The following is a 16,867-nucleotide window of genomic DNA, read 5'->3' on the forward strand; positions in this document are numbered from 1 at the left end:
AGAGGGTTTTTGTGCCCACCCTTTAATAAACAGGTCGGGATACCGGTTTTATCCAATTACTTTTATTTTATTTTTTTTAGTCGTCCTATTACTAGATACACGCTAGCCCTGAATGACTATAACAGGCCTGTAACTCTGAGAGTGTACAGATGGAACCAAATGGACCCGTGGGGTCCGTCCTTGCAAATAAAATGTTTGATAACCACTAGTACTAGTGGTTAAGGTGTCATAGTGACCCCTGCAATGAATTCCTCCCCAAACACACATATCTGTGTTGTATCCAACTGTACTAGTCTCGCGTTTCCAGACTGTTGCCTCTCGCAATTTCCAAATGCTTCCGTCATACAGTCTGGAGCAACGGAAGAGCTGTCACGAGTAAAATATAAAGCGGAAGTGGAGCCTCCCCACTTCCGTTTTGTCTTTGCTTATAGCAGAAAAGGAAATGTAAAGATATTTTAAAATATATTTCCGTGAACGGAAAATGGCAGCTTCCTTTACTCGGATTTCGGGAGGTGTAGTTCCAGACTCTATGTAGCATTCTGAGATTGTGGAAGAGTAGTCTGGCTACGCGAGACTACAAACTCACCTGCCAGTGAGGAGCCCCCACCGGGAGGATGCAGAGCAGTGTTAGGGCCGATTCATACTCCTATTTTACCGCTGTTTCGGCGCTCTAGTGCCGAAATGATTTCGGCTCGTCAGAAATTTTCAGTAGCACCGAAGAGCCGACTTTAGGACGGTACCCGCCCCCCGAACCTCAAATGACGTCAAATTGTAGGCTCTACAGCGCCGAACCGACTTTTATTCGGCTCTAAAATAGGAGTATGAATCGGCCCTTATTCTCACCTGCCAGTGAGGAGCCCCCACCGGGAGGATGCAGAGCAGTGTTATTCAACTGTACCGACTCACCTGCCAGTGAGGAGCCCCCACCGGGAGGATGCAGAGCAGTGTTATTCTCACCTGCCAGTGAGGAGCCCCCACCGGGAGGATGCAGAGCAGTGTTATTCTCACCTGCCAGTGAGGAGCCCCCACCGGGAGGATGCAGAGCAGTGTTATTCAACTGGCGGCCCACGGGCCAAATCCGGCTCCAGCGGAGCGTTCTTGTGGCCCCTGGAACATATCCCATGTTCCAACGTAAACAGGTTGTATACAGGATGACCAGTTTGTTTAATTAATAACTGTTAACTGAAGCTCGTTAATGGTTAATCAACCATAATAAATATGGGTTGTCCCGATCCGATCACGTGATCACGTCATTTTCAAATGATCTGGAATCGGATCGGGAGCAAAATAAACTTGATTGGGGCATCCCTAGTATCAATACCAGTAAGACGCCTTAAAGCTGCTATAAGAATATTTCTCAAAATTGTAATGACATTTTTGTATTATTATTTTTTGGCCAGTATTGTACAGATCTCTGCCCTTTTCCTCCTCACGTGTGCTTTGAGGAGCCTTTGCGTGTAAGTTTCAATGACCTTTTTTAATGTATTTATTTTTGGTATTCAGACAGCCAGTATTGAGTAAAATGCTCCCAAAAAATGTTTAGTCTCTGTGACACATCTAGGGGGCACAATGTGCATTCAAAGATTTTCCTAGAAGCTTTGTCATTGGTTAAAAAAAAAAAAAACAGGTTGAAATGACTAACCAATTAGGACGTAGACAGACAAATCGACCAATGACAAAGCTTCTAGGAAAATCTTTGAATGTGTCACAGAGACTACATTTTTTTGGGAGCATTTTACCCATTGCTGGCTGTCTGAATACCAAAAATAAATACATTAAAAAAGGTCATTAAAATGTTGACATATTATTATTATAGCTTTAAAGGCGATAAGCGACCACAGGAACTAAAGCATGAAAACGTACAAGCAAAGGCTCCTCAAAGCACACGCAGGAAGAAAAGGGCAGAGATCTGTACAGGTGTAGTTACATAAAGCTGTCTGTCGGAGGTGTAAAAGAGCAAGTTTGCCATGCATTACAGGCAAGAGTAACAGTCAAGCGTTACAGGCAAGAGAGTAAAGCCCAACACACACCGGCTCCGTCCGACGCGGCGCGACGCGTTGCCGCGCGGCGACGCCTGGAAAATAGGCGTCAGGCGAGGCGCCAGCGCGCGTCGGACGCCGCCGGTGTGCGATAGGTTCATTGAAAATAACGGAGGCGGCTGTTTTGACGCGCGGCGTTCGCAGACGGTGTGGGAGGCCCTTAACAGGAAGTGTTAACAGGAAAGCGTGACTGCTTCCTTCTTACAGGAGGAAGTTTTCATAGTAATTATATCCATATCATGATATTAGACTGGATATCATCTGTGATTGAGATATTGTACTATTGTGATATGGTATCAACATGTTCTATAAAAAATATAAAAATTATCAGAATTGGATCGGGAGAAAAACAAATGTGATCGGGGACTATTTAGAATGGAGGAATGTAAAGGCCTCACTCAGGGTCCCACATTAACACCTTACAGTAATCAGTGGCGCGCACAGATAGACACCAGGGGGTGCTAGAGCACCACCTGCCCTTGCCCTCTGGACAGCAATGTGCCCTTTTGAGAAAAACAAAAACTAATAAATATATATATTTTGTACAGTGTACAGTATGTGGACCATGGTGACATTGATCAATTCTTTGATAAAAAAAAAAAAAAAGCTTCTAATATATTATTTATGCCCCAAAATCTATAAATCTCTCGGGCAACCGGCCCGGTTCCACGCGCTGCACAAGGTGCCCTTTTTTTCACTTGAGCACCTGCCCCTCTAAATGTCTATGCACGCCACTGACAGTAATGCTATTGCAGTCAAGACACTGCTACAAGAATCCAAGCAGGGTAAATGTAATCATTGGAGAAGCACAGTGGCGTGCACAGATTGACACTAGGGGGTGCTAGAGCACCCCCTGCCCTTTTGGCAATTTTGCTCTTAAAAAAAAGGTTTTTATTTTTTCTTAATTTGTAGTGTGGACCATGGTGACATTGATCAAATCTTGATAAAAAAACGCTTCTACTATATTATTTAGGCCCCCACAATCTAAAGCTATGTTTCTATGTCAGTGGTTCTTCGATTAAAGAAAAATAGCAGACCTACAAGCTCGTAGCGCGCCACTCGGTGGCGCGCTATGAGCTTGTAGATCTGCTATTTTTCAATAGCTAAAGCACCAAAATGGGTTCCCGCCCGAAAATGCGCTGCACGCGGTGCCCTTTTTTTTCACCTGCCCCTCTAAATGTCTGTGCACGCCACTGGAGAAGCACCAACAGTAACAGTATAAAGACTCCATGGGGGGGTTGACACCAACGGTTGGCCGACTGCCCGTGGCAAGGAAATAAAACGTTGGGGCAAGTGGAGTTTGCTAGTTTCCAGGTTGACCCGACGGTCAAGTGCATTCCACCTAGCTTCATTCAATATTATTGTATTGGCTATATATTCATAAACTAAACTACAACTAATAGCAGTTTCTCTCATCCTGTAGTGACTGTCTGTCGCCGCTCTGCAGTTATCGATTCGATTTAACATGAATTTGTTCTACATGCTTTAACCTGTCACTTACAGAATGGACGATTTATTTTTCGGGGCAAGTAGGGCATGACCTTTGGGCATGACCTTTTGGGCAAATGGAACACGACAAGTACTTTGCCACTGCCAGACGGGAAAAGTGTCTAGTCTGAGACATTAGTGTTAACCCCCTGAAAGACACGTTCATAGTATAAGAAATGTCGTTTACTTTGCTGTTGAAAACATCTCTAATACAGTTTTGAGTGCAGTTCATCCATCACAAACTATTTGTAACTATTTCCGTTTTTGTTTTTTGTTTTGTCTTTTTGAGTGGACCCATCATCCAATCCAATCCAATGTATTTATATATCACATTTCACAACTCGTTTACAAAGTGCTGTACAGAAAGTTAAAAACTAAATACACTGTGAAGCTAAAACATAGAGAAACCAGCGCAAAAATGACACAAAAGAACACATAACATAGCCAAACAAAATCACAGAAACTCTCAAACGGAATTAAAAGCCAAGAGGAGAGATTTATAATAGTCTCAATGGTGGGGGCCAGTTTGACATGCAGAGGGGAGGTCATTCCACAATTTGGGGGGCTATACGACAGCAGAAGCTCGGTCACCTCGGGTCTTTAGACGTGGCTTTTTAAAACCTCTTAAACCCCAGGGGGGTCCAGGGGGGGGAATCAAAAACATAGATATGTTAATGACGTTTAGAAGATGTAGAACACTTTCCTGGGGTCTTCATGTGTAATATGTGGTTTTAGATATTTTAGCAGTGAGCCCAGTGTCTCTGATGTCATGGACACTGAGCTCACTTTCTTCCTGGACTACATGTTGTCTGACCCCGAGAAGTAGCTGAAGTTTTCTTCTTCGTGGGGTTTTTAGACAGCTGGTGGATGGAAAAGAAGCTCCACCTCCGCGCCCGACGGACGCAGAGGAGAGCGCGTCCGTGAATCTGTCCGTCGCGTCCGTCGGGCGCGGAGGTGGAGCTTCTTTTCCATCCACCAGCTGTCTAAAAACCCCACGAAGAAGAAAACTTCAGCTACTTCTGACACTCCTGACGCTTGCAGTGTGCCCAGAGCCTGAGTAAGACAGCCCCTCGCCCTATCCAAAAGGAGGAGCACTTATTATTAGCATTATGGGAATTGTAGTCCAGGAAAGGGAGACACTGGGCTCACTGCTACAATCTAAAATATCTAAAACCACATATTACACACATTACCCCCAGGAAAGTGTTCTAAAGCTTCTAAACATCATTAACAAGTGTCCCTTTAAGATTCAACTGGCCTGCAGACGCACAATGACCTTGAGGCCGGGTATATAAACCGATCTACAAGATCACAGAGATACAGCGGTGCTGCCAGGCCATTCAGTGATTTCAAGACAAACAATAACATCTTAAAATAAACTCTAAAACGGACGGGGAGCCAGTGAAGAGAGGCCAGGACAGGAGTTATATATATGGTCACGCCTGCGAGGTTCCAGTTATTAGGAGACGTGCGACAGAATTTTGGACCAGCTGTATAGACGTCAGTGTTGTTTTTGGCAGCACATTTCTATTTTAGTTTAGTCATTTAGTCTTTGGACTGAAACTTAATTTCGTTTTTATCATATTTTCGGGTCACCTGGAATGTCTTAGTGTTAGTCGACTAAATGTCATAAGATTTTAGTCGACTAAATCTACAGTTGATTTAGTCACAACACCAGGGCCACTATACAGGCCCAAACACCAGGACTTCCGTTTTGCTTTCATTCACACTAAGGAAGTTAAGAACCATTAGCCATCAATTAACCATTAACCATCAACCATCATACCATTAGCTTGTATGTGTTCATTTTGTCCAGCTTCCATGTTTTCCATCATCATCCACTTCAAACACATCACACTGTAAAAAGTGCTCAAATCATAAGTGCAATTATGCAAAACGCTTTCATTCATAGTAAGTAGCCTTGCCGAGCCATGAGGCCCATAGGGGCAGGAGCCTATCTCCTGTTTCTGTAGCCATGAGGCCCATAGGGGCAGGAGCCTATCTCCTGTTTCTGTAGCCATGAGGCCCATAGGGGCAGGAGCCTATATCTCCTGTTTCTGTAGCCATGAGGCCCATAGGGGCAGGAGCCTATCTCCTGTTTCTGTAGCCATGAGGCCCATAGGGGCAGGAGCCTATCTCCTGTTTCTGTAGCCATGAGGCCCATAGGGGGCAGGCAGCCTATCTCCTGTTTCTGTAGCCATGAGGCCCACAGGGCAGGAGCCTATCTCCTGTTTCTGTAGCCATGAGGCCCATAGGGCAGGAGCCTATCTCCTGTTTCTGTAGCGTGAGGCAGCTTGATGTACAAGTACACCCCCTGGACATGACGCTAGTATGTCGCAGGGACTTACCCCCAATCCAACCCTTGATGCTGAGTGTCAAGCAGGGAGGCACTGGGTCCCATTTTTACAGTCTTTGGTATGACCCGGCCGGGGATCGAACCCTGACCTCCCAGTCTCAGGGCGGACACTTTAACCACAAGGCCACTGAGCTGTTATTTCATTCATACAAACATGTAAAACACTTCACCTTGCCAGACTGCCTCCAACAGTGGTGGAAAAAAAAGTACTCAATTGTTTTACTTTAGTAAAAGTACCAATACTGCAATTTAGAACTACTTCGGTACAAGTAAAAGTACGGAGTTTAACATGTACTTGAGTGAAAGTACAAAAGTATATCGGCATCAAAATGTACTTAAAGTAAAAGTACTCATATTGCTCAAAGTTCAAAATGTGTACAAAATCTATTGAAAATAGCAGATCTATACAAGCTCACAATGTGTTGCGTTGCGACGCATTGTGAGCTACAGTAGTAGATCTGCTATTTTCAAACGGCCAAAATGTATAGGGTGGAAGTGGTTCATGTTTTCTAATCAAAATTGAAATCGCCAAAGTAACTATAGCAACTAAAGTTTTCAAATAATTGTAGTGAAGTAAAAGTACAAGAGATGTATAGTGGAGTAGAAGTAAAAGCACTGGAAATTGGAAATACTCAAGTGAAGTAGCAAATAACTCAAAATTGTACTTGAGTACAGTACTTAAGTAAAAGTACAATGTGCCTGCATGCAGAGACTCGTTGCGTAGAACACACTGAAATATCAACTTCCTCTTTTCGTTCAAAAACTAAGCCTATATAAAAGAATGGCACATAAAATAAAATAATGCAGCTATACCGTTACTGTCTGTGACACAACGCTGTGTTGGTCGGTCAGACCTGTGTCCTGTTACATGTGCCATACAGGTCGCTCCACTCAACTGCAACGGCCAATGGAGGCATGTCGATTTTTATATCAACGGTATAGAGTACCGTACTTGCACTTGACAAAGCTGTATGGATGCACCACGGTGGATTAGAACCTACAATCAGCATTTTTCGACCGCGGTCGAGATTGTGGATTTCACAACACGCCAGACTTCCCGGTCCTTCATTGCCATCCCCAGTTCCCGCTTACTGATGCCTGTGTTGTGTCCCTATCAGGGAACGACAGTTTTCTACCTCTGGTCTGCTTTGAGGCAGGACTCCAGAGAAGAAGGGAAGATATAACCTCATTGTTTTCTACCTCTGGTCTGCTTTGAGGCAGGACTCCAGAGAAGAAGGGAAGATATAACCTCATTGTTTTCTACCTCTGGTCTGCTTTGAGGCAGGACTCCAGAGAAGAAGGGAAGATATAACCTCATTGTCAGCTCTGTAGCAGTGGCCGGCAAAACTGTGCTCTTCTGGATCGGACTAGTGAAGAAACACGGGGAAGGCTGCCGTATATTAGATTAGATTGGGTGGCTCTTCCAAGACAGATTTTGCGCTCTCATTAGAATCACTAAAGCGTTATTTATCGGTGGTGAGGTCACCACCAAGTTTTTACTCACCACCGTTATTACAGCTCCGGTGGTCACCTCACCACCGGAGCGGTGGTCACCTCACCAACGGAGCGGTGGTCACCTCACCACCGGAGCGGTGGTCACCTCACCAACGGAGCAGTGGTCACCTCACCACTGGAGCGGTGGTCACCTCACCACCGGAGCGGTGGTCACCTCACCACCGGAGCGGTGGTCACCTCACCAACGGAGCGGTAAGGCTCATACATAGTCTGGATTTTCGGTGGTGGGGTGACCACCGAACTACAACATGACGTCACTGAGGTGACCACCGAACTACAACATGACGTCACGAGCCGCTGTGAAGAGCAAACCACCGCCCTTCTCTCTGTTTTTACTCACCACCGCTCAACGTTATTTCAGCTCCGGTGGTCAGCTCACCACCGGAGCGGTGGTCACCTCACCACCGGAGCGGTGGTCACCTCACCACCGAAAATCCATACTATGAATAGGCCTTTAGTCACCTCACCACCGGAGCGGTGGTCACCTCACCACCGGAGCGGTGGTCACCTCACCACCGGAGCGGTGGTCACCTCACCACCGAAAATCCATACTATGAATAGGCCTTAACCATATATGTATCATAGTATCATACTATAATGAGTACATACTGATTCAAGCAACCGTGTGTCTTCATTTGCCTGTATTATGTGTCACCTTTAGCTAAATGTACGAGCTTCAAAATGGAGGCCAAGCAGTCTAAGTAGGACGGCTGGGAGAGAGATGGGACAAGCTGTCAGGCCATGGCAAAGGCAGCATAAATCAAAACCAAGTCACAGACAGACCTCACAGACCAGAGACTATTATTACTAGTAGGCCTATTAATGCTGGCAGCACTGCGTGGTGTGTGTGTGTGTGTGTGTGTGTGTGTGTGTGTGTGTGTGTGTGTGTGTGTGTGTGCGCACATTAACAAACCTCCTTAAACACATTTCAACCTGTTTCTGATGATGATGACACGTGAGCTTGTAGATCTGCTCTTTTCATCGTGTATGACATAAAGTATAAGATGTGTCTATATCTGAGGACGATTCTACAAATGCCTTCTAAATCCTGACAGTTTTCTGAGAAACCCTATGTTTCCATGTCGGTCGGACTCGTTCTTAAACATTTTCATGTCAAGGACCCCTGTAATTTGCTGCCGACCCCCATCTGAAAATATGTTTTCAAAGGGACCCTCCGGAAGCAAAGATTTGGGTTAAAAACGTTGGCTCTGAAAGAATATATATTCAAAGATTTGCGCCACATTTTCAAGATCTTTCAAAAATAGCAGACCTACGGCTAGGGGGTCCCCAGCTAAAAGTGTTAATACATTTATTTATTTATTTTTTATTTATTTTTTTTGCGGCTTAGCCTACGCCTTTTATTGATTTTTTAAGGGACAGATAGTAGGCTGACAGGAAACGGGAGAGAGATGGGGGGATGACATGCGGTAAAGGCCGTGTCGGGTCCGGGAGTCGAACCCGCGGCACACCGCGACTGGATCACCAGTCCGGTGCCCAGACCGTTACGCTACGGCCTGGGCCGTGTTAATACATTTTAACCTTTTTTTTTTTTTTTACGTTGGCTATTCAAAAGTAGCAGATATACAAGCTTGCAGCAAGTGTGTATAATCTATTTTTGAGTAATTAAAAAGAAAAAAAAATCTTGAATATATATATATATATATATATATATATATATATATATTTTTTTTTTTTATATATATATAACACAAAACACTTCTCTTCTTGGGGTCCCTGGCATAAACACATTTCCCAAAAGAAAAGACGGACATTCTCTTACATAAGAGCAACGCGGACGGAAGGAGAGAGACGAGGTTATTTCAGAATGCTGGCAGCCATGGGCACCTGGTCGGTCCACTAGCTGGATGTCCCCTGGTCACTGTCCCCATTCTCCTACTGCGGAACTAACTACCGTATATACTGTACCGCTGCACTGCATGGCTGCGCTGCGCTGCCGTGTCCCCGAAGACTGACACCATTTTATCATCTACGGATCTATACCGCCATGAACTATACTCCCGAAGACTGCACACACATCTACTGATCTACTGACTTAGGTGAAGAAAAGAAAATCAATAATGCAATGTAGATATACTCTGTCACGAGAATTTAAGTCCGGAATTCACCATTTACTTTGAGTAAAGTATTGAATTAACTAAAAATTTATACTTAACCCATTTAGACCCGAGCTCGATTCTACAAAATGCTCTTCTAAATCATGACAGTTTTCTGAAATATATACTTCTATATCAGTAAGTTATATAAATATATACTTCTATATCAGTAAGTTATATAAATATATACTTCTATATCAGTAAGTTCTCAAACTATTTCATGTCAATACAAGGACCCCCAAAAATATATGTAATTGGCCGCCGACCCCCCCCCCCCCCATCTGAAAATATGTTGTTGTTCCAGGGACCTCTTAGAAGCAAAGATTTAAGTTAAAAGATTTGCACCACATTTTCAATTTTTTTCAAAAATAGATATAGATAGACATGCCAACTCCTTCATCTCATTTGTACAATAAACACTAAATGCACGGAAAGAAGGAAGCGCTAGGAAGCAATGAATCCATTTCACATGTTGGTTTAACACATTTTGGGGACGGGAACCCCTTTTGGTGTTTTAAGCATTATGTTGTACTTTTTTTGTGCTATTGAAAGCTACCAGCTTGTAGATCTGCTATTTTTCAAAAGCTAAAGTATAACATAATCAATGCTTAAAACACCAAAAGGGGTTCCTGCCCAAAATGGGTTTAAAGTACCAAAAGTTCTAAGTAATCAATGTGCCAGAATGCCCCCGTTTAAAGTTTTCAAATGTATAATAATCTTTTGAAAATAGCAATCCTACAAGCAGCGCTATATTTAAATAAAATGAACTCCCTTCCTAAAACCTGGCTGTTGTAATATACAACATGCGGTGTACTGATACTTGGTACTGGTACGTGAATATGCAATGTACTTATGGTGCACTGCCTGAACTGTAACATACTTTAGAGCTGTGTTAGGGCACGCTGAAGGCCGTGTGCTGCAGGCAGTGATTGTGATGTCTAGTCAGTGACGTCATTAGGACATGAAGTATCCAAGCTATATATGATTCTGTATGTGTAATAAACTGTGTGAATGTGTTAAGTCTCGGTGTCATGTTAATTTGTTCTCCCGGAGCAGGCCTGCCCGTATGTCCGTCTGTCCGAACCATGGAAGGGTCAATAAGGTCGTCACACACCAGAACCAGACGAGGGTCCAGTACTTAGTATATAATCATAACACCGGCCACTTCCGTTTGCTCTACCTCTCACTCACACCTTTCGATCTAGCATAAAACATTGATGCATGCTAGATGTAAGCAAGCTGTAAGTGTCATGGCCGCCCCGATGCATTTCCAATGAAAGTCACATGGTTTGATACAACATTTTGGACTACAAGCTGTTGTATGGCTTTCGGCTGTGTTTCGACTGCCCCCCTCCCCCTCATACAACACAAATGTGTCAAACCATGTGACTCCCATTGGGGCAAGATGTATCACACCCTTTGTATACAACAAGCATACATCAGTCTGTTGTAAAGGTGTGAGTGAGGCCTACCTCTGCTCAGGGCCGGCCTTCAGATCAGGCAGATCAGGCAAATGCCTGGGGCAACAGGAGCGTGAGGGGCAGCAGAGCCGTCAGCCCAATCGCAGAAACATTCGCTTTTTTTTCAAGCAGGCACGGAGCGCTCCTAAACAGTTGAGCAGGCTGCTCCTGTGGTCATTTTTATGGCCACAGGAGGGAGCTAATCGTCCAGTGTGAAACAATAATAAATCAGTCATGTATTATAGCCTTTGTGATATAAATTACTCTACATTGGTCACGGGAGGGGGGGCATCTGGAAATATTATGCCTGGGGCAACATTTTCAATAAGGCCGGCGCTGCCTCTGCTGAAAAATACAGTTACTCTCATACATCATTTCTCAGAGTGCCCCCTGGCCCGCTTGCACGCTAATAGATATAGGCCTCGTGAGATTATGATGTTCGCAGATGAAACATTCACTTGTTGTACTAATTGTAAGCTCTTTCTCTATGATTGATTTCACCAGCTGGATAGTGGCTGGATAGTGCAAATGATTCAGTTAAACATTATGTATCTGTTCGAAGTCTGAGACTCTTAAAGGGACACTTTCCTGGGGGTCTTTATGTGTGTAATATGTGGTTTTAGATATTAGCAGTGAGCCCAGTGTCTCTGATGTCATCGACACTGGGCTCACTTCCTTCCTGGACTACAACTCCCATAGTGCACTGCTGGGCAGGGTGGCCGAACGGTTTGCGGAGCGGTCTTGAAATCGGAAGGTCGCTATAGTTCGTATCCCCGGACCGGCACGTTAAAATTACCACCGCTGAAGTGCCCTTGGACAAGGCATTGAACCTCTACCATGAAATGTTCTATGAGCAGGGCCTGGCTGTAAACAAGTTCTTGAGCTTAGTCCAGTTACCCTGCGTAACCATAGTACCTTTCCTTTCCTTTTGCTCCTCCTTGTGGATAGGGGGAAGGGGCTGTCTTACTGAGTCCAGGAAGTAAGTGAGCCCAGTGTCCATGAGATCTGCTAAAATCTAAACTATCTAAAACCACATATTACACACATAAAGACCCCCAGGAAAGTGTTTAAAGCCGAAAATGTCAGTAGCACCGAAGGGACGACTTTGGGACCCGCACCCCCCCCCCCTACCCCCCCCCCCCCCCCCCCCCCCCCCGATCCTCAAATGACATCACATTGTAGGCTAAACGACTTTTATTCAGCTCTAAAATAGGAGTATGAATCGCTCCATAGGCGATTCATCTGGGGAACCGTCCTAAAACCGTCCTAAAAACTACTACTACTGCTACGGAAAATCAAAATCATCTCGGTAAAATAGGAGTATGAATCGGTTTCCGCCCTACAGAGACGATACATCAGATTGCTCCTCTCCTCTGTTCTACAAAGAATCCTGTGACCCACATGAAGCCAACCCACACACACACACACACACACACACACACACACACACACACACACACACACACACACACACACACACACACACACACACACACACACACACACACACACACACACACACACACACACACACACACACACACACACACACACACACACCTTCAACCTCTTTAGTTCTCCTCCATGGAACAGCTAGAAGCTCTGTAGAAAGTAACTAAGTACATTTATATTTAGTACTGTACTTAAGTACAATTTCGAGGCATTTGTACTTTACTTGAGTATTTCCCATTTCCAATACCTTCACTTCTACTTCACTAACATTTTGGATCCAAACATTTACTTTTTACTCCACTACATTTATTTGAAAACTTTAGTTACTTTGGACATTTTAATTTTGATTAGAAAACATCCAGTAACCACTGCAGCCCTATATACATTTTGGCCATTTGAAAATAGCAGATCTACGCATTGTGAGCTTGTAGATCGGCTATTTTCAAAAGACTTTGTACACCTTTTGAACTTGTGAAATGGGACATTCTGCAATATGAGTACTCATTACTTTTAGTAATAATGAATTGCATTTTTAGAGCGCTTTTCCAAGTGCTCAAAGCGCTTTACAATGGTCCATTCATTCATACATTGGGAGGTGAAGCGGCGAACAGTCGACTCCAGCGTCCTCACTTCCCACATTCACACACCAATGGTGGCAAGGCTCACACCGACTCATTGGAGGCAATGTAGGGTTCAGTGTCTTGCCCAAGGACACTTTGACACATAGACAGGAGGAGCCGGGATTCGAACCTCCGACCCACGGATTATTGGACGACCTGCTCTACCTCCTGAGCCACAGCCGCCCTCAAAATGTACAGTTTGATGCCGCTATACTTTTGTACTTTTACTTGAGTACATTTTTACTTGTAACGGAGTACATCTACATTGCAATCATTTATACTTTTACTTAAGCAAAACATTTGAGTACTTTTTTTTCTCCACCACTGCGAATCGGGCTGTCACGATCAGGACGTTTTGCTCAGCTCAGCGCAGCGACGGCCTCGCGGTTAAGGCCTCACTCACACCTTTGCAACAGAACTGATGTTTGCTTGTTGTATACAAAGGGCGTGATACATCTTGCCCCAATGCATTTCCAATGGGAGTCACATGGTTTGACACAACATTTGTGTTGTATGAGGAGGGGGAGGGGGCAGTCGAAACACAGCCGAAAGCCGCACAGCCAAAAGCCGAACAGCTTGTAGTCCACAATGTTGTATCAAACCGCATGTGACTTCCATTGGAAATGCATTGGGCCATGACACACATGTGTATGCTATAGATCGAAAGGTGTGAGTGAGGCCTAAGAGTGTCTGCCCTGAAACTGGGAGGCAGTTAAGTGGTATAAATGTCAATCAGATATATAGTATAACATCATTTTGCATTTTTGTGACAGGCCTAAACATTCTCCGCTTCCTCCTCCCCCACACACAGGAACAGTTTTGACAAATTTTGGAAATATCAGTATCTGTATCTGACCTATATCGGTATCAGACCTATATCGATATCTGACCTATATCGGTATCAGACCAATATCGATATCAGACCTATATCTGTATCTGACCTATATCGGTATCAGACCTATATCTGTATCAGACCTATATCTGTATCAGACCTATATCGGTATCAGACCTATATCTGTATCAGACCTATATCTGTATCAGACCTATATCTGTATCAGACCTATATCGATATCAGACCTATATCTGTATCAGACCTATATCTGTATCAGACCTATATCTGTATCAGACCTATATCTGTATCAGACCTATATCGTTATCAGACCTATATCGATATCAGACCTATATCTGTATCAGACCTATATCTGTATCAGACCTATATCTGTATCAGACCTATATCTGTATCAGACCTATATCGGTATCAGACCTATATCGATATCAGACCTATATCGGTATCAGACCTATATCTGTATCAGACCTATATCGGTATCAGACCTATATCTGTATCAGACCTATATCTGTATCAGACCTATATCGGTATCAGACCTATATCTGTATCAGACCTATATCTGTATCAGACCTATATCGGTATCAGACCTATATCTGTATCAGACCTATATCGATATCAGACCTATATCTGTATCAGACCTATATCGATATCAGACCTATATCTGTATCAGACCTATATCTGTATCAGACCTATATCGGTATCAGACCTATATCGGTATCAGACCTATATCGGTATCAGACCTATATCGGTATCAGACCTATATCGGTATCAGACCTATATCGATATCAGACCTATATCGATATCAGACCTATATCTGTATCAGACCTATATCGGTATCAGACCTATATCGGTATCAGACCTATATCGGTATCAGACCTATATCGGTATCAGACCTATATCTGTATCAGACCTATATCTGTATCAGACCTATATCTGTATCAGACCTATATCGGTATCAGACCTATATCGGTATCAGACCTATATCGGTATCAGACCTATATCGGTATCAGACCTATATCTGTATCAGACCTATATCTGTATCAGACCTATATCTGTATCAGACCTATATCGGTATCAGACCTATATCTGTATCAGACCTATATCGGTATCAGACCTATATCGGTATCAGACCTATATCGGTATCAGACCTATATCGGTATCAGACCTATATCGGTATCAGACCTATATCGGTATCAGACCTATATCTGTATCAGACCTATATCGGTATCAGACCTATATCGGTATCAGAAAAACCTGATCGGAGCATCCCCAGTATATACAGGAAACCTTTTCATGTCAAGGACCCCCAAATTGACACGTATATATTATCAGCCCCGCGGACCCCCATTTGAAAGGATATGCCACCCGGGGACCCCCACGAGAGGAGATCTGTACGGCTCCAGCAGTGATTCTCAACCATTTTAAATGTCAAGGACCCCCCCCCCCGGTTTGACATGCATTATAGTCCCCCATTTGATGGCATTTCTATCTCTGGGACCCCCAATTTATATTGTAAGAATCTATGTTAATTCAACTCTGAGAGTTACAGACCCATAAGGGTCCATTCACTGCTTCCAAAGTATATCATTTAGCTGGGGGACCCCCCCTGGAACTGCCTCACGGACCCATGGGGGGGTCCCCGGACCACACTTTGGGAACCGCTGCTTTATGCAGTACAGGCTTCAGTGTCTCACTCACACGCACACGCACACGCACACGCACACACACACACACACACACACACACACACACACACACACACACACACACACACACACACACACACACACACACACACACACACACACACTCACACTCACACTCACACACGCACACACGCACACACACACACACACACACACACACACACACACATACACACACCTGTTTATAGACTAACGAACAACAAAAACAAACAACCTGATTCTATTATCTGCACCGGCCAACGTCGTTATAGGACTGCCGATCTGAACACAGCACTCTGAGAAGGTCATCAAATATATCACATTAAAACTGGAGAAAGAAAGAAAGAAAGAAAGAAAGAAAGAAAGAAAGAAAGAAAGAAAGAAAGAAAGAAAGAAAGAAAGAAAGAAAGAAAGAAAGAAAAGAAAGGACAAACGGACGGACGGAGACTCACAGAAGTCCTTGGCGGCGCTGCGGGTCCCAGACTTGCTCTGGCGCAGGGAGAAGCGTCCCTTCCGGCTCAGGAAGCGCCTCATCTTCGCCCGGTTCGCCGCCGGGCACGTCCCCGCCAGTCTCCCTTACTCGCTGTGAACGCCCCGGCGCAGCCAAAAGGGTGCCAGGCGACACCCTCTCCGCTGCCCCGCCGCGAAACTTCGACGCCTCACTGGGCCAAACAGGGGGCCTTAAACGGCTCCCCACCACCAGGCGCCGCGAACACCCTGGAGAAACGGAGCCTGCTCGGCGGGTCACATCTGTATATACGGGGGTCTTCCTCTAACTCTTTTTTACTCCCCTGGATTGTCCTGGGCGGCTGAGAACGGAGAGGTCGGTCTATAGCTGTTGGACCAAAGAGAAGAGAGAGAGAGAGAGAGCAGGGGGAGAAGAAGAAGAAAAAGAGTGTCTGAAAGTCAGACTCTTCTACCCCATCCTTGCTTTAAAAAAGACGGTCGAAGCCCAAAGCAGCAAGCAGCTCTAAATCGCTCACAAAACTGGGACAAGGAGGCTCACTTTGGTCCTTTAATGATACTTTCGCGAGAAAAAGGTACTGCGAAGCCCCATTTTTCTATAAATACCTCTCCCTCTCCCTCACCCTCTCCCTCTCTCTCTCTCTCTCTCTCTCTCTCTCTCTCTCTCTCTGTTGCTCCTGTGGATGGGGCCTTCATTCTGACATGACCCAGAAACTGAGCTGTTTGCACCAGCCAGGGACTCGACTCTGAATATAGAGCCCTGCGTGTGGCTGTGTGTGTGTGCGTGTGCGTGTGCGTGTGTGTGTGTGTGTGTGTGTGATCTTCC

At 44.6% G+C, this 16,867-nt stretch overlaps 1 protein-coding gene across 1 annotated transcript in view; it reads right to left on the bottom strand.

Moving 5' to 3' along the window:
• The window catches only part of grid2ipa (glutamate receptor, ionotropic, delta 2 (Grid2) interacting protein, a), a gene marked incomplete at both ends in the record, with an annotated part of 138,565 nt that extends 122,455 nt beyond the window's left edge, over window positions 1-16,110 (bottom strand). The window contains 1 exon segment of the mRNA XM_083779093.1: window positions 16,029-16,110. Within this exon segment, the coding sequence (XP_083635219.1) occupies window positions 16,029-16,110 (82 nt within the window).
• Between the last annotated feature and the right edge of the window lie 757 nt (window positions 16,111-16,867).

Source organism: Protomyctophum parallelum (genome assembly GCF_964188405.1).
Source record: "Protomyctophum parallelum genome assembly, chromosome: 13".
Lineage (NCBI taxonomy): Eukaryota > Metazoa > Chordata > Actinopteri > Myctophiformes > Myctophidae > Protomyctophum > Protomyctophum parallelum.